General features: G+C 44.5%; 1 protein-coding gene across 17 annotated transcripts in view; it reads left to right on the forward strand.

Moving 5' to 3' along the window:
- The first annotated feature begins 9,488 nt into the window (after positions 1-9,488).
- Positions 9,489-26,377, forward strand: part of PARP6 (poly(ADP-ribose) polymerase family member 6) — a 33,479-nt gene continuing 16,590 nt past the window's right edge. For 3 of the 17 annotated variants that reach the window (XR_006343924.1, XM_043919689.1, XM_043919698.1), the window contains exons 1-14: positions 9,798-11,244; positions 13,118-13,325; positions 13,960-14,037; positions 14,763-14,857; positions 15,292-15,352; positions 15,580-15,670; positions 16,417-16,483; positions 19,078-19,227; positions 20,165-20,375; positions 20,904-20,957; positions 22,466-22,561; positions 22,885-22,977; positions 23,992-24,117; positions 25,385-25,450. Coding sequence is in view for 14 of the 17 variants with exons in the window: in XM_043919689.1 (XP_043775624.1) it covers positions 13,323-13,325; positions 13,960-14,037; positions 14,763-14,857; positions 15,292-15,352; positions 15,580-15,670; positions 16,417-16,483; positions 19,078-19,227; positions 20,165-20,375; positions 20,904-20,957; positions 22,466-22,561; positions 22,885-22,977; positions 23,992-24,117; positions 25,385-25,450 (1,191 nt within the window). In the remaining 3 variants the exon portion in view is untranslated. Of the gene's footprint in view, positions 9,559-9,612; positions 11,245-11,338; positions 11,490-13,117; positions 13,326-13,959; positions 14,038-14,762; positions 14,858-15,291; positions 15,353-15,579; positions 15,671-16,416; positions 16,484-19,077; positions 19,228-20,164; positions 20,376-20,903; positions 20,958-22,465; positions 22,562-22,884; positions 22,978-23,991; positions 24,118-25,384; positions 25,451-26,377 lie in introns of those variants that run through there. The other 14 variants (XR_006343925.1, XM_043919700.1, XM_043919701.1 and 11 more) reach the window with 12 other exon arrangements.

Genomic DNA, 26,377 nt, shown 5'->3' on the forward strand with positions numbered 1-26,377 from the left:
CATGATCTTAGTGTTCTGAATGTTGAGCTTTATAGTCAGAAATCCCTAAGCAGTACTGGCTTGTAGGCCTCAGCCCCAAGGCACTGTTCAGGACAGCAGTAAGGCAACCACAGAAGCACTGGTTCTGGCCAATCATCAGCTTGCTCAGCTCCTTTTTCTCTGGCCATGGTCCATATTACACTAAGGCCACATCCCCAAAACCTTCCTGAGGGGAGTCTAACAGTGGACATTGAACTGAGGGGACCCTCTGAGAACCTGTATAACTTGGGCACTATGGGCAGAGTCTTCAGCCTTCAGAAGGGCTCCTGGAATTTCTCTCTCTCTCTCTGGATGCAACCTGGGTGTCTTGGATATAGAGAGAAAAAACCTTTGGTCTAAGATGGGACTGACAATCTCTGACCTCAGAAGCAGCTCTGGATTTGCTGTGTGCTCTGACCTGGGGTCTCACCTCTGCCTCAGTGGAGCAAAGCATGCATGTGATACCCTCCAAAAGAGGGTACGAAGGTCAGGGAGATCTCAGAATCTCTTTATCTTTTCTAGCTTGGGTTCTATCTTTGGGCAGTCACTGTCCTGACTATACCTGTCTGTACTGTGACACAGCCAAATGCAGTAGGGATTCAGAGGTTGTTTGGGGCCTCTGGGCCTCCCTCACTTCCTGGTGGCTCAGCAGTAAATAATTTGCCCACAATGCAGGAGACTCAGGAGATGTGGGTTCGAGCCCTGGGTTGGGAAGATCCCTTGGAGGAGGAAATGGCAATCCACTCCAGTATTCTCGCCTGGAAAGCCCGAAGGACAGAGGATCCTGGTGGGCTACAGCCCATAGGGTCACAAAGACTAAAGACTTAGTCAGACACGACTAAGCACACATGCATCCATGCTGGGCCTCCCTCAGCCAATATATTTGCACAAGCATGTTACACAGCCCTGTGTTCTTTGGGAGAACCCATGAAGGAAGACACCTCATGGGCTCAGGAAGCCCAAAGACAATGTACACTCTACAACCACCCTTGGAGCTTGAGTCATGTGGGGTCCACAAAGGGCTGACCAAGTCTGTGCCAAGTGCAAACTCAGAAAGGGTAGAGACTAGGACTCTTTTACTCCCCAGCCTTAGCTTCAGAAACTGCCCTCACAGTAGTGCAGCCTGGGCTAAAGGGCCTTAGATTGGCCACCTATGCTGCTAAGTCACTTCAGTCGTGTCTGACTCTGTGCGACCCCATAAACAGCAGCCCACCAGGCTCCCCCGTCCCTGGGATTCTCCAGGCAAGAATACTGGAGTGGGTTGCCATTTCCTTCTCCAATGCATGAAAGTGAAAAGTGAAGTCACTCAGTCGTGTCCGACTCTTAGCGACCCCATGGACTGCAGCCTACCAGGCTCCTCCATCCATGGGATTTTCCAGGCAAGAGTACTGGAGTGGGATGCCACTGAATAGAGGGGGCTTTTAACTTCCAGGCTCCAGCCTCCTGCCCTCTAGTGGCCTAAGAGCACAGAGACCCAGAAGGTACAGCAAACTGCAAGCCTGGGTTTGATTCTTCCCAAGGTCTTAGGTGCCCAGAAGACTATGTAGGGAACCACAAAAGGAGCCTGAGAAATTGGCCTCAGCTTCTCCTAGGGAGTAGGCCAGAAATGGCCTGACCTAGCACTCTTGGCACTGGGGCCCTAACAGGAATCCAGAGATCTGGGCTGGATTTCCTGCAAGTGAGCTGGAACTCCAATCCTTTGGCCACCTGATGCGAAGAGCTGACTCATTTGAAGAGACCCTGATGTGGGAAAGATTGAAGGCAAGAGGAGAAGGGGATGACAGAGGATTAGATGGTTGGATGGCATCACCAACTCAACGGGCATGAGTTTGAGTAAACTCCAGGAGTTGGTGATGGACAGGGAGGCCTGGTGTGCTGCAGTCCATGGGGTCGCAAAGAGTCAGACATGACTGAGTGACTGAACTGACTGAACTGAACTGAGCTGGAAAAATCAGTTGTGCTCTCAGGACATTCTTGCTACCCCAAATAGTGTTGGGATGGGGGCTTTGATTGTGGCTCCATATCTTAACCCAAGTGTTCTAGAAAGCAGAGTCTGAGGCTCACATTTTGGAGAGACGGAAACCCTGGAGAGTGAGAGGGGAGAAGAGATGCGGTGAGGAAAGATGTGAAGCAAAGCAAGACAATGTATCCCTGTGGTGGCCACTGTGTCGCATGAGCCCTGAGGACAGAGCCAGTGACTTGATGAGACTGTGTGCTGAAGCACATAGTGTTTGCAAGGAGAAAGTGCACCATGGATGGGTTTACCAAGAGGAGACTTGAGAGGGGACTTTCCCAGCGGTTCCCCTCTCATCGCTTGATTTCTACTGGCCAAGGTGCGCCGTGCAGAGAGCTGACACCACTGCATTTCTGAGGTGCATCATTTGCCCCCTGGGTGGCTGCTTGGGAGGTCAGATCCCATGCCTGCCACGTGGCATTTCTACCACAAGTGTGGAAGTGGGGTGGTGGGCTATGAGAGAGAGAGAAGGAGGTGGCTGAGGGAGTCTGGAAAGGCACATCAGGTTTGTGACTAATGCACCTCACTCTCTCCCACAGGATTAACAGCCAAGGTCCCCAGACACCAGAGCCCCCAGGACTGTCTAAATTTTAAGTAAAATACACAGTATTTGATTTGGGAGAAAAAAAGAAGACACATTCAGCTGTGGCTTGGAGGATCAGGCCTTTTCTCTAGAACTTCCCAGACCCTAAGCTCCAGTATCTTCTGCAGGATATCCCACCTCTCCACCCTTGTTCTCATTCATTTTAGTTTGGGGCAGAGGATCTGGCTTTTATGATCTATAACACACGTGATTATCTAACCCTTGGCTGTCTAGCTAACCAGTCACAGGCAAAAAAAGAACTCTAGACAAAGCTGCCTGTGGTTGGTTCTACTAGCATGGAAGCAGATAAACTTCAGGACCTTACCAGAAATCTTGTGAGAGGCCAGTATACTGCAACATCCAGATATTTGTCCAGGGTGTCCCTGAAATCTCCATCTAGGATGAATACATGACCCAAAGATCCAGATAAAATAGAAGATCATTTAGCCAGCTGACTTGATACCACATAACAGGGGTTTCTAACTTCCCATTCAACGATTGTCAGAGCCCCACACTGTCTCCACTTCAGTTCTACCAGCTCTACATTCTAGAGTCTGTTGATTGCACATGCCATTCCATTTGTATATTAGGACTGGCTGAATTACAAGCAATAGGAACCAACACAAACCAGCTTAAGCAAGAAAGTAGCTGAGAAGTGTAGTGCTATTAATAACTTCAGGTGGGACTGAATTCAAGGGCTCAAACAAATGTCATCAGACCTCTTTCATTTCATCTCTCAGGGCTCTGCTTCTCTTCATTCTTTGTCCCATCCTCTTACCTGCCATAAATGCACTTTCTCCATTTGATAGAGAGCTGGGTTCCAGCAGCTTCAGTCCCATGCGCTCCTGGCACCATGGCCTCAAAAGCAAGAAAGTTTAAGGGGAAGGTTATGATTGGCTCTACTTAGGTCACAAAGCCTCACCTGAACTAGTCATTTTGGTCAGGGGGATGGAGTCCTCCACATGGCCTATTGGGTCATGTATCATCTCTGGGATAGAAGCAGGGAGGTAGCAGAGGTGGCTCGGGAACTGTCAATCCCACTAAGGAGTCATAGGGTGTAAAAACACATCCTGCATGGTCTGTAAAAACGTGTCAGTTGACCTAGCTGGAGCATAGGACGCAGGTGAGGGAGTGCTGAGGGTCAAATAGGAGCCAGAGTCATGGAAAGGGTACCGATTTTATCCTGGAGGCCACAAACAGCCATTGAAGAATTTTAACAGAGGAATGACATGATCAGATTTGGGTTTCAGAAAGATTCACTTAGATTGAAGATCCTGCATGCTGCAACTAAGACCTGGCACAGCCAAGTAAATAAATAATTTTTTTTAAAAGAAGGGATTGATTTAAGATGTATTAAGAGGTAAAATTGGTTCTGTTTACATGAGGGTGGGAGAAATCTAAGATGTTTCCCTCTCTGAGTTCCGGCTGAACAAGTCACAGGTGCTATTTACTAAGCTAAGAATATGAAAGAAAGGCAGATTGAGAGGGAAAAGATGAGTTTGCCTGTGAGACATACAAGTGGAGTTGTCTAAAAGGCAACTGGAAAAGCAAGAAGCAAAGAATGGAGATCAATACTCGGGAGTCCAAGTCACCTGCAGTCAGCGTGTCACACAGGACAATTTAAACAGAGAAGCCATCTCTTGAGAGGGCACTGGGTGGGTCATGGGATTGCCAAGGAGGACATGCAAGTTTGAAAAATAACTGAGAGCAACTGGAGGCCAGTCCACCAGAGCAAAGGCCAAAATAGACCAACCCAGTGAGAATATTGGCATTGTCATCACCACTGGGCACTGGACATCATCACCACCCAAACCCACACCGCTACAACCCCCAAGCACAGGGCAGAGTACAGTGGCCACTGCCACCAGGATGCATTCTGCATGGTTCTATTTCTCGGAATCATATATTCCAGAAGCTATTTTCCTGGGACCTATTTGGCCAAACTTAGGTCACATGCCTCTGTCTTAGTTGCCAAAGATCTGGGAAAGCAAAGACCCAATCTTTTCAGCGTCTGTCATGGAAGGCAGGCTCTGCTTACCTCCAAGACTTGTAACACAGGAAGGGTAATGAGATTCTGCAAAGCCCCAGATGATCAGGGTCTGCTTCAGGTGGATGTTATTGAGGTCACTGGAAAGAGTGATGAAATGAGAAATGGGTGTTGACTGAACTGTATTTTTAATTATTTAAATGGTGAATGAGGATGAGATGGTTAGACAGCATCACCGATTCAATGGACATGAGTTTGAGCAAACTCTGGGAGATAGTGAAAGACAGGGAAACCTGGCATGCAGCAGCCCATGGGGTTGCAAAGAGTCAGACATGGCTCAGCAACTGAACAACAAGTGGTAAATGACAGAAAAGAAATCTATTAAGGCAGTCATGAAGGAGCCATGTGAAATGTGGGAAAAAACTGGAAGAACACAGCCCACAGGAGCCAACAGAGGGAAAGGATGCAGGGATTGCTAATCATGGATGTCAACTGACATCAGTGGTCAAATAATTGTTGAGCCTGAAATTTTCCAGTGGGTTTCGAAGTTCAGAAGTCATCTGTAACTTTGGTGAATGGTTTCAGTAGAGGTTTGGGGGAGAGGAAGATGACACTAGATGGAGAGTGTAAACTACTTACAGGCTTGCTTGAAGACAAGAAAAAGGGTGGTGTAATGATCAGTATTGTGTGGGATTAAAATTGGATTTTTTTTTAGGTTGGGCTACTTGATCAAGCTTATATGCTGAGATCAGAGACTAGGAGAGAGGCAAAGCTGACTATCCATGAAAGAGGAATGTAAATAAAGGAGCAAAGTTCCCAAAGAGACAAAAGGAAGTGAAAAACCAATTATAAGGATTTTTAAGAGAAAGGATTAGCTTAGATTTGAAGAGAGACTTCATTACTTCTGAGAAAGAGTAGGGGAGATTCAAATGTTTGGAGGGGGCTGCACAATAAGCCAGATTCCTCCACGCTGACTTTATTTTCTCTGTGAAGCAGAATGGGGGGTGGTGGCACGAGCTGATGTGTAGAAGGACTGTACACTCAGGGCATAGCTGAGGAGACAGTGAATTTGTTGTCACTCTATATCATGTCCAAGATAAGTTTCCTTATATGATTTATTCTAGATAAAGGTGACTCATAGATTCCAAGGTCAGAGGGCCTTAGAAAGGGCCTGGGAGGACTTCCCTGGTGGTCCAGTGATTATGAATCTGCCTGCCAATGCAGGAGACACGGGTACAATCCCTAGCCTGGGAAGGTTCCACATGCCACGGGGCAACTACACCTGCACACCATAACTACTTAGCCTGTGCTCTGCAACGAGAGAAGCTACCACACAAGAAGCTGGCACACCACGGCCAGAGAAAGCCAATGCACAGCAACAAAGACCCAGCACAGCCAAAAAGGAAGGAAGGAAGGAAGAGAAAGGACTTGAGATATCCTCAGGAACCAAAGAGCTGTCTCATGATTTCTGGTCTCTGCCTCTCCAGTCTTCATTATCTCTCTGAGATAGCCTTTCTCCATTCCTTGTAACATTGGGTTGGCAAAAAAATTTATTCAGGTTTTGCTGTAAGATGGTATGAAAAAAACCACACGAACATTTTGGCTAACCCAATAGTTGGGATGGTGGATGACTCATGAGTTCATATCTCTTCTGCTCAAAAAACCAGTTCAGTTAGAATCATAGTCTCTCAGCCCTAATCCAAATTTCCCAGGAGAGAACATTGGCTTAGCTCAGTTTGGATTAGGAATCCACTCAGGGTTTGATAAACTGCAGCTGGGATGCCAGAGGCCACAGAAGACAAGCCTGGTCCTGGGGACTGCAGATCTGAAAAGTCAGTGTGGAAATTTTAATTCCCAAAGAATAGGGCTCATGGGCTGGACTAACAAAACAGTGTCCACTCACTAGCTCAGTGCTGCAGGACTGGATGATTTCCTTTATCCAGATTTAGGACAGGAGAATAGAGAAGGCAGATGGCTGCTTGTGATTTTAAAGGGCAAGCATATTGGCAAAAATGTGGTTAAAGTAACTGACCACAGGATCTAGACTGGTTGGGAAAAGAAGTGAAGACAGGAAAAGATGATTCAAGTATGAGCCAGCTGAGATTCACGTGATTCACAATGAGTAGAAGATCTAGTGGTGTGAGATGGGAGGAAGTAAAGAGAGGAAGTCCTGGAAGGTTATGGAATACTGGATTTTGACATTTCACTCATGGGGACAGACCTCCCAAGCTTACCCAAAGTGCTTCTGTTCAAACACTCCCACGAATACTTGGCTCTCCAAAGCTGTTCCGGGGCCTTTGCTGGTGAGTTGTTTTAGGGAGCAGAGGCAACTCCTTCCCCAGCGACTCTGAACTTCTACACTCTGTGACTAAGGCTCCAAGTCCTGTTATTTTATATTCCTCTTTTTTCAGTTATTATACACAATGGGTGTAACAAACTGACATGAAGACAGTGTTGGAGCACAAGCTGAGATGCCAGGTGAGAAGAGGAGGGGCATCGAAAGGGAGAGAGAATGAGAAGGGAGATGCCAAGGATATTCAAATGTAAAAAACGTCACTAGGAACATTATGACTGAAGTCGGCTCAGGAGGAGTAGATATGTCATGTGTTCACATCACTCAGGACCAAAGCCTTCCTTGTGTATGCGTGCTGTTGTTCAATTGATAAGTCCTGTCCAACTCTGTGTGACCCCATGGACTGCAGCACACTAGGCTTCCCTGTCCTCCACTGTCTCCTGGAGTTTGCTCAAACTTATGTCCATTGAGTTGTGATGCTATCTAACCATCTCATCCTCTGTTGCCCCCTTCTCCTTTTGCCTTCAATCTTTCCCAGCATCAGGGTCTTTTCCAATGAGTTGGCTTTTCACATCAGGTGGCCAAACTATTGGAGTTTCAGCTTCAGCATCAGTCCTTCCAATGAGTATTCAGGGTTGATCTCCTTTAGTATTGACTGATTTGATCTCCTTGCAATCCAAGGGACTCACAAGAGTCATCTCCAGCACCACAGTTTGAAAGCATCAGTTTTTCGGTACTCAGCCTTCTTTATGGCCCAACTCTCACATTTGTCCACGACTACAGGAAGAATCATAGCTTTGACTATACAGACCTTTGTTGGCAAAGTGATGTCTCTGCATTTTAATATGTTGTCTGGGTTTGTCATAGCTTTGTCAAGGTTTTTCACACTTTGTCATAGTTTTGTCAAGTACCAAAATGTCTTTTAATTTCATGGCTGCTAAAAGAGGGAATGAGGAAGGTAAGTAGATAAGAGATAAACCTTTCCCTATTAGTGCTGATGGAAAAGAGGGGCATGTGGGGAGCCCCAAGACACCCAATTCTGATTAAAGATGAAAGGAGGTCTGGCCATGTCTGAGGTCAACAATCACAACAACCACAGTTAACAGCTTCCATTTGTGAAGTAAATCCTAGTTCCAGGTATTCTGCTGGTTACTCTATATGTGTTCAGTTCAGTTCAGTCGCTCAGTCATGTTGACTCTTTGCAAACCCATGGACTGCAGCACGCCAGGCCTCCCTGTCCATCACCAACTTCCAGAGTTTAGCCAAACTCATGTCCATTGAGTCCGTGATGCCATCCAACCACCTTATCCTCTGTCATCCCCTTCTCTTCCCGCCTTCAATCTTTCCCAGCATCAGAATTTTTTCTAATGAGTCAGTTCTTCGCATCAGGTGACCAAAATATTGGAGCTTCAGCTGCAGCATCAGTCCTTCCAATGAATATTCAGGACTGATTTCTTTTAGAATGGATTGGTTGGATCTCCTTGCAGTCCAAGGGACTCTCGAGTCTTCAACACCACAGTTAAAAAGCATTAATTCTTCTGCACTGAGCTTTCTTTATAGTCCAACTCTCACATCCATACATGACTACTGGAAAAACCACAGCTTTGACTAGATGGACCTTTGTTGGCAAAGTAATGTCTCTGCTTTTCAATATGCTGTCAAGGTTGGTAATAACCTTTCTTCCAAAGAGCAAGTGTCTTTTAATTTCATGGCTGCAGTCACCAACTGCAGTGATTTTGGAACCCTCAAAAACAAAGTCTGTCACTGTTTCCATTCTTTCCCCATCTATTTGCCATGAAGTGATGGGACCAGATGCCATGATCTTAGTTTTCTGAATGCTGAGTTTTAAGCCAACTTTTTCACTCTCCTCTTTCACTTTCACCAAGAGGCTCTTTAGTTCTTCTCTTTCTTCTATAAGTGTGGTGTTATCTGCATATCTGAGGTTATTGATATTTCTCCCAGCAATCTTGATTCCAGCTTGTACTTCATCCAGTCCAGCATTTCTCATGATGTACTCTGCATATAAATTATATGTGTTAGATTGAACCATATGAAATTTGTCTTGTAAGATATAATGGATCAAATACTTTGCACATTCATATGGTTCGACACGCCATTACATTTCTTCCTCATCACAACAGCCCCATTAAAAAGACATCATTGTTCCCACTTTACAGATGAGAAAACTAAGATCCAGAAAGTACAAGTCTTGGTACAAGCCCGAGCAATCAGTACGTGCCGAAACCAAGCTTTGAATCCAGACTGTCTAAACAGAGGGCCAGAGTGCTTTCCAGCCTATCACAGGTACCAGGGGAGCAAAAGATATGTTTTAAGAATTTAAAGACCCTGACGTGTTATAAACTAGAGATTCTTGGAGTCAGCTGAGTCTCAGGGTAACCTTCTCAATCTGTATCCGCCGCGCTGGCTCCAAGAAAGAGCCGGGATTGCGTTCCCTGCTCCGTCCTCCCAAACACTGGAGGCGCCAAACGCCCAAAGTCTTGTTTAGAGGGCCCTCCGCGGACCCGTGGGGCGCCTCTTGTTTCTGCTCGCACCGGTCCCGACCCACGGCGCAGGCGCCGTCCTCCGCTCCGCACCCCCTCCCAGCCAGCGGCCATTGAGCAGGCGCCTCAAGCCTGGAGTCGGGGGCGGGGGCGCGCCCAGAGGTAGGCCGCTTGGCCGTTGGTTCCGAGCGGGCCACGTGGCCACGGTGCCGCCGCGCGAGCGTGCGCAAAGGGGCTCAGCGCCGCCGTGACGGAACGACGAGGCGTTGGGGCGCGCGACCTCGCCCGCCCGGCCCGGCCCCCGCCCCTTGGCCTGCCGCTCCGCCCCCGCGGGGCGTCCCGGGCCGCTCGTCCCCTCGGCGGCGGCCGCGCGCGGCCCGGGGTCGCCGTGAGTACTCGCGAGGCCGGCCTGTGGGGCGGCTGCCACCGGGGCCGGGCGGGGCGGCCGGGCCGCGGAAAGGGTGCGGGGCTCGCCTCTCCTCGGCCGGGGTGGATGAAGTGAGGGGTTTGGACCGGGTGGCTCTGAGGTGCCCTCCTGGGCTTGACAGGCTTCGCTCAAGGCCGGGTGGCTAGCGACACAGATCGGGCACAAAGCTGCTTTCCCGGGAGGCAGGTGTTGGGGGTCTCCAGAGGAAAACGGAGAAGAGGTCTAACTGCTCCCCCCAGGGAGGCCTCACGGCCTGTTCTGGAAGCGCGGGTGGCAGCCCGTGTTCGGGGGCTCACCCCGGCCTGTCCCTCCGCCGGGAACCCGGGGTAGCGTTAGGTCCGTGAGTTCGCCGCCGCGCTCTTTGTTCCGTGGCCTAGGCTTTCCGGGAGGAGCACTTGCTGTAGAGCCGAGTAACCTCCTTGCCCAGGACCACAAAGGTGGGAGTCAAATCCAGAGTTTAAACGTTGAGATCGGAGGCTTCTTTGACTGGGTGTAAAGTTGTCACACTGAGAAGCGCCCGTGGACGTCGGCCAGGACTTTTGTGATCCGGACTTGAGGCTTAATTACATATGGCCAGTTCCCGTGCAAATTCCCTGTTTTCTGCTGTCGGCCGAAGCACTGACCGTCAGACACCCTTCTCTGGGCACTCTTCACACAGTCTATATTTGGCCTGGGTTTTGTTGAAAGTTTCCCTTCTTAAACCTCATTTAAATAAGTTAGGTCTTTCTTGCTTAATTCATTAGCAACTCCCTTTATTGCTTGTGACCATATCACAGGAAGAGTGGATGTGGGTGGAACCTATCAAATGTGCTCAAGTCCCAGTTCCTCTTGCCTGGACCTAAGCAAGTTGCTTGACCTCTCTACCCCTGATTTTTTTTTGTATGTAACGTGAAAGCTTTGAAAAAGACTATCTTTCCAGCTATTCCTGTTTAAAATGTAATTCTGTGAATTAGATAACTGCCCACTATGCCACTTTTGCCACTCTTCATCATTTAAACCCTTTCTCCCTCCATCTCTCAGAGGAATGAGCTTTGAGAGTTGAAGGTGGGAGTCCCTTTCCCTGAAGCAGCCTGGGTTGAAAAAGATGGTAGTCTCTGAATTATCTTTTCCCTGGACAGGAAAAATACCCTCTGAATTATCTTTTTCTCCTTATGATAACAGCAGAAACCAAGCAGCAACAACCCTTGGAGAGAGACTAAGTTTTCTTGACTTCTACAGTGACAGAGAGCTTGTGAAAGTTGGTACTTCTGGCCTACGCTGCCATCATCCTACCACCCAGCCCAAGACGCCCCAGGCTGGACATTAGTGCCTCCCTCTTTATTTCTCTGTGATCATCCAGATCAGCACCTGACTGTTTATTTTCAAAGCTCACAAACCCAGCCCCCAGATCTTCATGTTCTGGTTCTCAGCTACTATTGAAGGTGAATGGAGTCTTGCTTTTTAAGATTATTTTTGTATGACTTTTGTCTATGTAGTTGTGTTTAAGTTCTCGTATGTATCTCCCCTTTGGCTTAGGTCTCCAGCAGACAGTTCATTCATTCAGTAAATATGTGTTGAGGGACTGACAATATAGACAATGAAAAGAGTCAGAGCCTCTGCCACCATAGAGCTTACATTCTGGTGGGAGATAAATACAACAAACAAACATTTTGTACATCAGAGTGTGGTAAGTGCTGTGGAAAAAATTAAAGCAAGGAAGGGGGATGGAGAGTGCTACTATATTGTATGTTGGGATTTTGCTGTTTTATATGGGATAGTCAAGGTGACCTTCAGGCAGAGATCTGAAAGAGTAAAGGAGTAAGCCATGTGGATATCTGGGTGAATAGCATCCTGAGGAGGGTGACCAGCAGGGACAGAGGCTCCAAGGTGGGAATATGCTTGGTATGTCTGAAGAACAGCAAAGAGGCATTTATGGAGTCTTAGTGATAATCTTCCTGTTCTTATTTAGAGTTAACTTTTTAGGGAGAGCCCTTCCAAGGGTAGTCTCTGGTTTTTTTTTTTTTTTTTTTTAATGAAAATCTCCAACTATACACAAAAGTAGAGAGTATAAGAAATGCTTATCATCACTTAGCTTCATCAGTAGTCATCACTTTGCCATGTTTTTTTCACCTGTTCCCCACCCTGATGCCCCTTCTGCCTTTTGTGCTGGAGTTGAATTTTAAAGCATGTCTCAGATAGCAGGCCATTTCTTCTCTAAGAACTTTAGTTGCAGTTTCCTTTTGCATATTGTTTTTGATGGGTCGGGCAGCCCTGCCAGCTGAAGGACTACTATGCTCTTTTCCTTGGCATTGTGCTTTATGTCGCCATACTGGGTTAGTTACAGGTTTACATTGGTATCTGAGGAACAGACCACAGGCCCTTGGAACACACAAGGATTTAGAATGGTGGTTCTCAGCGTAACTTAGAGGGGTTGTTGAAACAGATTGCTAGACCTCTGGAGTTTCTAATTCAGTAGGTCTCAATAGGGGATCTTAGAATTTACATTTTAAACAAGTTCCCAGGTCATATTGATGCTGCCAGTTCACAGACCTTACTTGAGAGCCACTGATCTAGATACCTAAGATGCAAGAGAACCATGTTAAAGATCAAGAACACCTCTGTCTAAGGTTGGAGTGGATGAAACTGATAAATACAAAGCCAGGAAGCAGTGGTTTTTAATTTTGCACAAGGGCTAAAAGTTAGTGTTTTTCTGAGCATTTCTTCAGATCATTATTATATTTTGGGGGGAGTAGATTCCAAGAGAAGTCCAGGGCATTATTTTGGCTGTGACAACTCAGACTGTACCAGAAAATGGTCAGAGTTGTTGAGACTTTTAAACTTAGCTATGATTGTTATAGAAAGACTCCTAAGGATACTGGTTTTAAATAAGAGATAAACACTCAATTTGGAGAAATAACTAGGGATAAAGATTTTTTAAAAAGTGTCTGCTTCTGATGGGGGTTGATTCTATGAAGAATATTCTAAAATGAACTGACTTGACTGAGTAGCATAGCATCTGGTCCTGCCATCATCATTTTGGCTTCAGGAGTTGATAAAATGTTATGAACTAGAGCAGGGACTTGCTTCAGTCACAGCTCTCCAGCTGGAGGACATGTCTTATGGTCATGTAGTGCTTTCATGGTTCATTCTCTTTAAAGAACTGTGTGCAAGTGTGTCTACATGCATGCAAGTATGTATCTATGTGCAAGTGTCTATACATATGTATAATAAAAGTGTACCCATAAATGTGTGCTTTTGTACATGCCACCTAACTGTTAAGTGATGATGAGATCAATTGTTGTCTACTTTTTGCAGGACAGTGACTTGTTACCACCACAACAGCAGATCCTGCCTTCCTTAGCAGATCTCCAGTCAGCCCCTGACATCACCACCCCCCCTCCCAACCCTTGTCTCCTCTCTTGGCCTCCTAAATGCCCATCTCGTTGGCCTGGGTTCAACTGGTGGTATGGAGGGGTGCTGCCTAGCACTGACCTAGGAGTGTGTGTTACCCACTGACCCAATGGTGAGAATTCACTGCCCACCTTTCTAACTGATTGTCCAGGGGGTAGATGAAACAGATTGCAGACCTCACCTTCCCCCTGCGCTCCCTTTTGGAAGATAGGGTGGCTACTTGAAGTTAAGGGAAGGAGATGGGGCATGGCAACAGTATTACTTGGTGTGTGTATAGGGAGTTTTCTTGGGCAGTAAGGGGGGAGTTAAATACTTGAAGGGATAGAAAGGGAGTTAGGAGACAAAAGAGCGAGGTGTGCTTGAGAGTCGCCTTGGGTAATGATCCAGAAGAGGCCAGCTTGTACTAGAACTTAGATATGCCTGAGAATCAACCTTGACATTGAAGTCTTCTGCATACCTCCCCCACTGGCTACTAGAGCTTCAGTCATCATACCCGATACCTAAGAAGGCTAAAATTCCCTATTGTTTTCCCCTGTGCCAGCAAGTCAGTGCTAGACCATGGATATGACCAGATTCGGGAAAAGACTGAGATGTCCCCAGACGGTCAGGGGAAGGCAGCAAAGGGATTGGGGCCTCAGTTATTCTATCCCAAGGGACCTCTCATTTGTGAAAATCTGTTTCTTATTTTAACCCCACTCTGTTCCATGAGATATCAGGCACCCTCATTTTTTATTTCTCATCATCAGGACATCAAAGGCCAGTTCTGGAATGATGATGATTCAGAGGGAGACAATGAATCAGAGGAATTTCTCTATGGAGTTCAGGTGAGATTACAGCCCCTAAACCCATGTTGGGTGGTCTAAATGTATACTTTCCTCTGGATACGTCAGGAGTGAAAGATTATTTTGGAGCAGAGATGAAGATACAGTGTCAGTGTGATCTGAAGATTATCTGGTCGGAGCTGATCTCATATTTTTGCTCTTGCCTGGAACTCTTATCTTTTCCAGTATAAACTATACCCTCTGTGCATGGAATTTAGCCATAGGTTCTTAGTTGGAAACAATTATTTTCTGACTGTTCCCTCACTAACCAGCAGGGGTCATTTCATTCATTAGGGTCAAATTTTTTGAGATTCTTCTACCAGTTTTTGTTCAGTGCTGTCATTGCCCAGGGCATGATCCTGAGCAGAAATGTTGGATGCAGTAGCCAGAACCAATCTGAGTTAAATTCTGTACTCCTCAGCTTGTTCTGAGTTCTCACAGGAGGGATCCCTAAAGAGTCCTGGTCAAGGCTGAGAGCAGCTGAGACTTAAGGATGTGAACTCCTGAAGCAGAACCTGCAGTTGGTCTCCTGAAACCTCCTAGAATGCTGATGGGGGTGACTTGTCTGTCAGTGAAGTCCCCAGCTAGGGCCACCACCAAGAACCCCTTCATAAAGCAGCTTTTGCTTGTATGTGTTGCTATAGTTTGATTTCCCTGTTCCTGATGTTTCTTCATATTCTGTTTTCCTCTCTCTCTTCCCCCCTCCACCATTTTTGCTGCCGACTCAGGGAAGCTGTGCAGCTGACCTATATCGGCACCCACAGCTGGATGCAGACATTGAAGCTGTGAAGGAGATCTACAGTGAGAACTCTGTATCCATCAGGTGGGACTCTACTTCAGGGATGGCAGGGGGCTCAGCCACTTCTTTGTGAGTTACTCAAAGGGTAGAGGTTTTTTCTTTACGGTGTGATGGTGGGGTCTGTGAACTTTCATAAGTTTTGAGTCTAATGATGGTGAGAGTTGCTCAGAATATTTAAGGTAGGCTGACAGGATCAATTAGGAAAGTATAACCAGTTTTCTTAGAAGTTCCCTCTTATCCTAGATCCTCAAGGCTGAAGTTTCACCTTTGGGTTAAGAAGGGCTGTGGCCTGGCAAAGGCTTTGATTGTAAAAGTGGCTGTAGCTAAGTACAGAGCCTCCTTCCACCCTTCCCTCTCCCTAATCCCCAGGCTCACTTCTCTTTCCACTTCAATTTCAATTTCTGTTCCCTTCTTTCTCCCTTAATGAGTCTCACATGTGATCACCTGTATCTCTGTAGAGAATATGGAACTATCGATGACGTGGACATTGACCTCCACATCAACATCAGCTTCCTTGATGTAAGTGATGCTCGTACCTGCCAACAACAGATCTAATTGAGCTTGTGGGTTTTGCCACATAGGCCTGGAGTCTTGTTCCCAAGCGCTGTATTTGAAGCACATATACTTCATGCCTATCTCTAGACCATCAGCAGACAGTACTATGTGCATGTGTGTGTCATATAGCAAAAACTTCAAAGTCCATCTCTCTGATGCTGAACTAGAAACTATTCCCCTTACTCTTGTAGGAGGAAGTTTCTACAGCCTGGAAGGTCCTCCGGACAGAACCTATTGTGTTGAGGCTGCGGTTTTCTCTCTCCCAGTACCTTGATGGACCGGGTAAAGGCAGTGACTTTGTGCATCTGCGTGCTCTAACTAGTCTAATCCAATGTTCTAAGTTAACTGAGGTAGAGAAAAACTAGGAACAAAGCCTTTTGGTGTAATCTGAAGGCCATTGGTAGGAGATTTTCAGTCTTCTTTCATTGTTGTCTTCATTCCCTATCACCTAATGCTGCTGCTGCTGCTGCTAAGTCGCGTCAGTCGTACCCGACTCTATGCGACCCTATAGATGGCAGCCCACCAGGCTACCCTGTCTCTGGGATTCTCCAGGCAAGAACACTGGAGTGGGTTGCCAGTTCCTTCTCCAATGCATGAAAGTGAAAAGTGAAAGTGAAATCACTCAGTTGTGTCTGACTCTTAGCGACCCCATGGACTGCAGCCTACCAGACTCCTCCGTCCATGGGATTTTCGAGGCAAGAGTACTGGAGTGGGGTGCCATTGCCTTCTCCACTATCACCTAATAGTCATGCCTTAAAGACTTTCTTGGTTAATGAAATTGTTTTCTCTAGTTCCTCGATATTACTTATTCTTCCCCTTCTCCTCAGCTTCCTTATAGAAGTTGAGGATATTTGGAATTGGTCAGACAGTTCCCAGAATCTACATTCTGCCTCAGAGGTTTTCATTTTCCACTATTATTGATTAGAGTACTCTTGAAATCTGAGGAAGCTAATCCACTGAACTGGGGCTTTGGACTCCCAGGAGGATAGACACATATATGTAGTAGGAGCTTTTTCTTCTCTTTGCAGAACCGTCAATTGAAGTTTTCCAGCCATCAAATAAGGAAGGATTTGGGCTGGGTCTTCAGTTGAAAAAGTAAGAACTTTGATCTTTCTGGTTATGGACATTTGAGGGAAAGAGAGATAGGACAGGCAGACTCTTGAATGTTTTTTTCCAAAAGTGTATTTCTGACATGTGCCCAAGAAAGACTAAAATAAATTTGGGGAGTCCAGTTTATGGTTAGGTGGGGGAGCTTGTGTTTCTGGGGTATGTGCCCTTGAGGCTTCCTGTAGGCGAGAGGTAAGGCTCATCAGTACTTAGCATTTAAAGGAAAACACAACCCTGGAATTAGAGTTATGCTCATCATACTTCCTCAGAGTGGAGCCCTAGGATTGTGGACAGTTTTAGTTTACTAAATGTATTGAGCACCTTGCTCAATAAGTATTGGTATATAAAGAGACGTGAACTCAGTCAAGTTCTAAATATAGTCCAGTGTATACTTGTTCTAATACAAGTGAAAATGTAAAGTTTAGAAAGAACACAGAGGAAGGTGGAAGTCAGTCTGGTAGCAGATAGATGAATGAAATATGAAAGGGAGATGAGGGACTTCCCAGGCAGTCAAGTGGTTAAGACTGTGCTTCCAATGCAGGGGATGAGGGTTCAATCCCTGGTCAGGGAACTAAGATCCCACATGCCACGCAGCAAGGCCAAAAAATAAATAAAAATAATTAAAAAAAAAAAAAGGGAGATGATTAATGGTTTTTAGGGATGTATAAGAGTTGTCCATGTAGACAGACTCTGAGAGTAAATAACATTTGCAAGGGCAGCCACATGAGGCAATGTGTGTAGGAAGTGTAAAATCAGAAAGGATCTTCTGGTTTTGTTTTGTAGGCAGTGGGAGCTTTGAAAGGTTTTAGGGAAAGAAAAGATATGGTCAGATTTAATTATTAAAAAAACATTCTGGTAGCATTGTGCAGCATAGATAGAAGGAGTACGACAAGAGACCAGAACTATTTTAGTAGGAGGCATTTGTAGAAGTTCATACGTGAGATGATGAGCCAAAGTATGACTGTAGATGAGTACAGACGAGAGATAGACTAGAAAGATTTGCAGTGTTTAAAGTCAGAATCGAAGACTGATTTCGTTATGTTGTATATGATAAGAGCCAAGGAATAGAGAAATATTACTCTTAGGTTTCCAACCTAGATGTCTGGGTAAATTTTAATACCACTCATTTAAATAGGAATTTAAGAAGAGGAACAAGTTCGTGGGATGAAGATAGATAGTTCCATTTTAAAGATGTTGTTTAAAGGTAACTTTGGGATATTCAGTGGAGCTGCTCAATAGAGAGATATGTAGATTTGATACTTACAGGAGAGGTACAGGTTGAAGATAGATTGCAGTGTACAGGTGAGAATTGCATCCAGTGTAGAATATGAGAATGTCAAAGGAGAGCTAGATAGAATGAGAAGAAAATAAAGTCAAGGGCAGAACACCCTTTAACCCAGAAAAAAATGCCAAGAATAGGTAGAGAAAGAAGAAACACTGAAGGTAGGTTAGAGAGCTTGGAGAAGGATGAGAAGAAAACAGTGTCAGAGAAGGCAAGGAGGAACATTTCTACAAGGAGGGCCAGATGCCAGAGAGGATGAGTAAGAGGAGAACTAGAAGTTGCGGTTGGATTTACCATCAAGGTGAGAGCAGCTGTAGTGAAGTGGCGAAGGTAGAAACCAGAATATAGCAAGTGTTCTGGAGAAGTAAGTGATTGGCCACAAAGTAAAAACAATTAAATACGGATTAAGAAGTTTGGATGAGGATTAGGGGATGGCTAGGTTGAAATAGAGAAACTTGGACTTTTTGTAGATGTGGGGAAAGGAACTGCCAGGAAAGGGGAGGAATTGCCAGATCAAAGTCCCTGCAGAGGGGCTGAGATCTAGAGTACAGCTAGAGCAACTGATCCTTAAGAGGAGGGTCAGCTTGTCTCCAGAGGATGGAGGGATCACAGTGAGGGTGGAAATGGAAATAGATTTTGTAGTAAGGTTGTAAAATCATGGAAGATGATATCTGATGGCTTCAGTTTTCTCTGTTGAGAAGAAAGAATATCAGTTGTAGGTAAAGTTAGGAGCTTAAAGAAGGTGATAAGGATTTAGAATAATAGAGTAATGCTAAAGAGAACTGATCAAGGACAAGTGAAAGAACTGACAAGACTAGTCAAGTTGGAAACCATAAATTTGGGGTTGTAATGTTTTGCCTAACAGTATCAGTACTCTTCAGGATCCTTGTCATTTTTTTCACCTTTGACAAGGCCAAGGGTAGTACTCACCTCTATTCCACCACTTCTGTTTCACTTTCGGTATAGTTCTTCTTGGTGATAAATTGCCAGGTTCACAGCCTTTGAAGACTCAGATTTGAGATCTTCCTGTAAAGGCAAAGCATCTAAGAATTTTTCTGGTCCATTAGACTAGGTAAGGGAGTGGGAATTTACCCACTAAGGTCAAGAGGTACTTTAGAACAGTACATATCCATGTGCTAAGATTATTTTAGAGGGATCTTGAGACACACACAGTTCCCTAAACCAACTAGCTTTGCAGTCCTTAAGCCTGAATTTTAGATTAGTTGCCTTTCATAGTCCTATTTCTTGACCTGGGATTCCCCTGCTTGAGCTTTCTAAGTCTCTTCCTCTGATTCTTTAGAATCCTGGGTATGTTTACATCCCAACAATGGAAACATCTCAGCAACGATTTCTTAAAGACCCAGCAGGAGAAGAGGCACAGCTGGTTCAAGGCAAGTGGTACCATCAAGAAGTTCCGAGCTGGCCTCAGCATCTTCTCACCCATCCCCAAGTAAGTGTTTCTCCATGAGCTGGTTGTCTGTAATCACAGTGATCTCTTCTAAGCCCTCACCCCACCTTCTTGATTATGTAAACTTTTCTGTCCTCTCCCTAGGTTCTGTGAATTCTGTACCTTTAACAACTAATACTATCCACATGATCCTGTCCCCTATGTGTCTTTACCCTTCTACTCCTGACCCAGGAGTCATACCTTGTCCTTTATGTAAAATATAGTACCTAGTGCATGGTGTCTGTTTGGAGAAATATGTACTAATTTCTCCATCTTTTCTTTCTTTGACCCTCACCCTTATTCCCTATCCTGAGGAGACAGAGGCAGAGCTAATAGGCCCCAGCCCCTTGCTCTTATGAAAGGGCTCATTGATTTATTACCTGGGTTCTGGAAACAAATATTACTGCATTCTTTGATCCCAGACTTTTATTCTCCCCTTCCTGCACTCTGTGCCTTCTGATCTTCCCAAAGGCAAATACAAACCCAGATTTGTAGTTTTCCAGGTACCAGTACTGATAGAAGTCAGACAGTAGGCTCTTTGGGGTCCAACTATTTCTTACCTAGTAGTTTAATCACATATATATTAATACAGACAACACACACATTGAGCAAGTGAAATGGGTATCCTTTACAAGGTATCATTCCTTAGCTGGCCTAGATGCTATAGAGAATGACCTAGGCTTTAATGACATAAAACCTGGCGTGTAGTGATCTAGTTGTTTTGACAGTTTGATCCAATGGAACTTTCCTTGGAGAGGAGTTGTTTTTTTTTTTTACCTTGCTGTGTGGTGTGGCATATGGGATTTAGTTCCCTGACCAGGGATCGAATGCAGGCCCCCCTGCAGAGTCTTAACTGCTGGACCACCAGGGAAGTCCCTGCAGGCTTCTAGGGCTCATACCGAATCCTCAGTTTCATCACTTCTCTTTGCTCTCTGTTCAGGTCTCCCAGTTTCCCTATCATACAGGACTCCATGCTGAAAGGCAAACTGGGTGTTCCAGACCTTCGAGTTGGACGCCTCATGAACCGTTCCATTTCCTGCACCATGAAGAACCCCAAAGTGGAGGTGTTTGGCTACCCTCCCAGCCCCCAGGCAGGTCTCCTGTGTCCCCAGCACGCGGGCCTCCCTCCCCCAGCACGGACCTCTCCTTTGGTACATGGCTGAGGAGGGTTTGACTTGGTGTCAGAGGGTGGGAGGGGGAGTGGAATACAGCTTCTCAAAATGGGGTGGGAGTCTGGTTGTCCAGGCATCATAAACCAAATCTGGGCATGAATCTTGAATCAGTAGAATGGAACACATATTTTAATAGTTGTGAATGTATACCTACATAATCTAGCGTGCTTCTCTGATAGTATGTCATGGAGCAAAGTCTGGAGTTGGGCATCCCAGGGAGATGTTATGTTTACTTTTGTTAGGTTGTAGTTAGGACTTGGTAGACAGCTACTTTACAAACGTCTTATATCTACCTTGGAAAGGGTTAAGGACAGGTGAGCCTGTTTTAAGAGCCTTTGCCAAAAATGTCTAAAGGTCTTCTCTGCAGCTTGGGGATTACTTAGACTGAGCAGAGCTGGGGCTTAGCTACTTCAGGATAATTTTAGGTAATGGGCATGAGTGAGGTGTTTTTAGTCACCAGCTTCCTAGGAGGTTCATGAAGCCTTATTTTTTTTTTACTCTCATCAGGTCAGTGGTCATTGCAAGAACATCCCCACTCTGGAATATGGATTCCTTGTTCAGGTAATCAAGTCCAAAGCTTCATTCCAAAGCCTTTCCACTGTTTTCTGACCCATCTGATCCCTTAACATCTCCCAACTGTTCAGTCAGTTAGCAAACATTTCCTTAAATCCTTTGTTCTCAGAACTGTACTGAGTGTTGTGTGAATAGGAGAAAAGGCCTAGTTCCCACCCTCAAGAAGCTTATAGCATTATTGGGACGACAATGCTTATATACTACTTACAATCAAGTGCCAAATGATGCACTGCAAATTTTAAGTGCCCTGGTGCCAAGATAAGACTTGACACTGATTTTCTTATAATCCCCCACGTCCTTGCTCAAGGGGGCTTTGCTTTTCCTCACAGACTTTCAGTGCTTAGCCGCTACTGGTCTTTGCTTCTGTTTAAAACCTCATTATCTTCCTGACATGGTTTCACTTTTGCATCTCCAATATCTTTGTTCATGTCATTCCCTCTACTGGCATTCCTCACTATATCTGCCTATTGTAATCAAGTCTCAGATGCCAACTTTTTCATAAAATCTTCTCTATTACTTGAAATGTATTAGATGGAAATGTGTTTTCTCTCACTGAATTCTTTTGACACTTTTTGTTTCATATAGCTCCAATGTGTCAGGTACTATATGCTGCCTTGAATTGTAATTAATTTGTATACATACCACATCTCCCCTGTTGGACTATAGGGTCTGAGAGGATAGTCTTTTATGTTATTGAATAATAAGGATACATTTCAGTGAGCTAGGGAAGTAGTAGGCATTCAACAAATCTGTGTTAAATGAATGAACAAATGCCCTTGCATGTCCATTTACGATCTCGAAAGTTTGTGAAATGGGAACAATTTGACATATACAGACAGTGTATATGATTGTGAAAGCCTTTTAAGACAGATTGTGTAAAAAATAGTTTATGATATTGCTGCATGAGCTCTGAATTTGTGCTTTCTTCCCAGAAGAGTTTTATTTGTGGTCTTGATCATTTTACAGGCTGATTGTCCTAGGCAGTTAAACATGGCTTCTCAGCACCACCCCCATCCCACCTCCCACCTCCAGCACCATCTGATCATGGACTGAATGAAAACTCACTTGTCACATGGGAGCAATCTAATTACTGCAAATAATATTAATAGTTTGATTAGTACTTCTTACTGTTTATAAAATACTCTTACAGAAATCATCTCTTTAATTTCAGTACTTCTGTAAAGTGAGTAATGTCCATTTTGTAGATGAAGAAACCAAGGCTCAAGTTAACTTGCCCCAAGTTATACACAGTATTAAGTAGTAGTAGAAGGGGGAATCTTAACCCAGTTCTTCTACTATGGCTGGTCTCATTTTCATTATATATAGTCTTCCAGAGTTGGGCCATCGATTTAATTAAGTGCAGGACCCAAGAATAGAGTCTACCTTAGGCACAGGGCTGGGAGGTAGGAGAGTAATAGAAAGGAAGTTCAGATTGTTTCCTATATCTGGGTCTTGACTTCCAAAAAAAGACTTAATAGAATCTCCTCTCTCCCTAGATCATGAAATATGCAGAGCAGAGAATCCCAACATTGAATGAGTACTGTGTTGTATGTGATGAGCAGCATGTCTTCCAGAATGGGTCCATGCTCAAGGTATATATCTCTATTTTGTGACCCTCTTTCTTACACTGTTAGCTAAGGCCCTTTAGTTCCTCATCTCTCCATTTCTCCTTTCTTCTTGGATCTGTGGTAAAGGTAGAATTCTGTCCATACTCCCTGAGACTCTGGAAATAATAGTTTTTCTCCAAAAACAAGTCTCAGCAGTCCCATTTGGAAAGATGAGGATATGTGAATATTAGTCTAGAGTTGTCTGAGGTCAGAATTGTCCCTCTTGCCCTATGACACCTTCTTATTGCACACCTCCTGCCACTACCATCTCTTTATTTTTTTTCCATCTCTTTAATATGTCCATTCAGCCAGCCGTCTGTACTCGTGAACTGTGCGTTTTCTCCTTCTACACGCTGGGAGTCATGTCTGGAGCTGCAGAGGAGGTGGCCACTGGAGCAGAGGTATGGGGGATGGAAGAGCTGCTGGGGAATTGGGATCATTTATGGCTGAGAATCACAGCAGTTTCACTGCTTGGAATTTAATCTCCAGAAATGCTTTCCTATGTAAGGATGTTCACTGTAGTGGGTTTTTTGTTTTTGTTTTTTTTTTAATATTTTATTAAGTTTCGGCTGTGCCACATGGCTTGTGGGATTTTAGTTCCCCAACCAGGGATCAAACTCATGCCCTAGGCAGTGAAAGCTCAGAGTCCTCTAGACTGCTGGGGAATTCCCTAGTATTGTTTATAATAGTTGAAAAAAGAAAAAATAGATACAAGCCCATCTGTACAAGGTCCAGTTAAAGAAATGATGGCTTGTTCTTACAGTAGAAATACTATATAGCTATTATTTATGGATAGAGAATTATAACATATATAAATAAGAAAATATAACAGTATGTATAATTCTTTAAAATTTGCTTATATAATAAAATAACAATTCCTTTAGGAAAAGTATTTGGAAAAATACAGGTCAAACTTTGCAGTAGTTAATGTGAAGAATGAGATTTGGGGGCAAGGGGATGGTTTTTGTCTTCTTTTAATCATTCTTTTAAACATTGTTCTTGAATTTTTATGATAAACTTGTATTTTCTAATAAAAAAACAAAACATTTGTGGTTTTTAAAATTTATTTTATTGAAATATAGTTGACTCTATACTGCATTAATTTCTGCTACACAGCAAAATGATTCTGTTATACATATATATGTACATTCTTTTTCATATTCTTTTCCATTGTGGTTTATCACAGGATATTGAGTATAGTTCCTTGTACTATACAGTAAGACCTTGTTATTTATTCATTTTATACATAATAGCTCACATCTGCTAATCCAAAACTCCCAGTCTGTCCCTCATATTTGTTTTTGAAAAGAGAAATACCGAGCGCCTCCAGAAGGTAGACCTATGCTGGGTACTGTGCAACTCCCAGCCCTGTGAAATCGTTTAGCTTTTGTCCCCTTTCTTTCCTTTCTCCTAAGGTGGTGGATCTGCTGGTGGCCATGTGTAGGGCAGCTTTGGAGTCCCCTAGAAAGAGCATCATCTTTGAGCCTTATCCCTCTGTGGTGGACCCCACTGATCCCAAGACTCTGGCCTTTAACCCTAAGGTATAGTTGCTTGGGAAGAAAGTCAGGACTAAGGAACAGAAATGGTGAAAGATAGTGGGAGACTGTAGGCTGTCATTCTAGTGTACACAGCAACTTGGAATAAGGGGACAGAAGAAATGGCACACTTGTTTCTTGGGAACTCTTGAACCCTAAGATTTAACTGTCTAGTGAATAAGTAGCTAAACATAACTAATAATATAAGGTTAACTTCTGAGTTTCTCAGAAGACAGGGAGACAAATTAATATTAGTTACGTTGGAATAATACAGACTTTGAAGCCAGACAGACCTTTATTCCATTTGAGGTTCTGCTGCTCCCTAACACCCTGAATGGTGTTAGGCAGATCACTTAACCTTTCTGAACCTCAATTTCTTTATCTGTAAAAAGTGGATAATATCTATTATTATGAAAATGAGACATAGTGTATATAAAATATTGTAATACTTAGTGTTCTCCAGAGAAACAGAACAATAGGAGATATATAGAGAAAGAAATTGACTGTAAGGAGTTGGCTCCTGTGATTATGAAGGCTGATTAGTACCAGGTTGAGTAGTGGGCGAGCTGGAAATTCAAGAGAGCTGATGTTGTAAGTTCCAGTTCAGAAGCCAGCAGACTCGAGGTTGAAGAGCTGATTTTTCAATTCTAGTCTGAATGCAGGAAAAGACCATGTCCCAGCAATCAGGCCGGAGGAGTTTACTCAGCTTTTTTGTTCTATTCAGGCCTTCAACTGATTAGATGAGCCACCTTAATAGTGATGGCAATCTCTTTTACTCAATTTGCCATTTCATCTAGAAATACCTTCACATACATGCCTAGAATAGCACTCAGTTAGATGTTCGGGCACTCCATTTCCCGATGGACAGTTGACAGCTGCTGAAAGCGCCGTCACACGCGCCCAGCACAGCGCTGCGCAGGTGCTCGTTTCTGCGTGTCCGGCGCGGCGCCAGGTTCTTTACATGTTAGTTAGTCTTCAGCTTAAATAACTAACCCTGTGAGGGCAGTGCGGACTTTTTATCTTTACTTATGTACATGGATGCTGAGGTTCTAAGAGGTTAAGTAACTTATCCCTGTTACTCTCAGCTGGTAAAAGAGAACTGGCATGTGATTGTAGAACTTTTTGACACTAAGTCTGTGTTCTTTTCATGACATACTATGCTGTTTCCCTGGGGCCTAGATTTCTTTTGTACATGTGGCCCTCTTTTTCATCACATCTTACTCTCTTCCACTTTTCTTCACCTTGTTCTTCTTTCCCTGTTGATTCCCCACAGAAGAAGAATTATGAGCGACTGCAGAAAGCTCTGGATAGTGTGATGTCCATCCGGGAGATGACCCAGGTATTTTGTCCTCTGCCTGTCCCCTGCCTGCCCACTCAAGTGCCCTATTCTGTTTGAAATTCATTGGAGTGGAGTGAAGATTTAGAGATGCTATTCAAATTCCTCACTGTATTCTCTTTAGTTTTCCCTCTTTAGCTTTTCTAGTCTTTGTTCTCTGGTTTGTTAGCTCTGTTACTCCTATTTCTCACTCCTTATGTCTCTCTTGACCTTTACCTTTGCTGCTAATTCCGTCACAAGTTGTTCCTATTTAATGTTTTTTTCCATAATTCTTAGGGCACTAGAGAAGTTAGGGAAGGACTTCTGTCCAGGGTTGGGAGGGTGAGGAGGGGGGCTTGGAGGTAAGGAACTAGACCCAGGGGCCTGCATCTTCTATCCTTCTAGGGGTGGGGCAGCCACATGGAGCAGTGACCATCCTTTGACTCAAGGCTGTCCCTCACCAGACTTCCCCACCCCTCGTCTGCAATCTCTGCATGAATAGACATTCATTTGTACTCACATTTACAGGTGGGCCTCTTCTCAGCAAATCCTATATATCACAGTTCAGATTAACACATAACATACACCTAGGAGGGATGATTTGTTTGTCAGAAGAACTCTGTTTTATGTAGTTTTACCACAGGATTCCTTAGCCTGATCTTTCTGGGACATTGATTTTATTTACTTATTTATTTTTTTTGATTTATAATCAACTTTTTAGGGCTGTAGGAATTGCATAAAATGAGGGAGACCCACCTGCATGTTGTTTTGTAAGCATCTTCAGTCATTTTCATATTTATTTATGAGTCTTCCCAGCCTGACGGGTCCTTGAGGGTGGGAACCCCATCTCCTCTTGGTTTGGTGTGGTCTTCAGTGCCTACCTTGCCCCGGGCCCTGATAGTCTGTGGAAAGTGGGAGGGCTCCCACCTCTTCTGGGAGATAACCTTACGG

This window comes from Cervus elaphus, chromosome 12, assembly GCF_910594005.1.
Source record: "Cervus elaphus chromosome 12, mCerEla1.1, whole genome shotgun sequence".
NCBI lineage: Eukaryota > Metazoa > Chordata > Mammalia > Artiodactyla > Cervidae > Cervus > Cervus elaphus.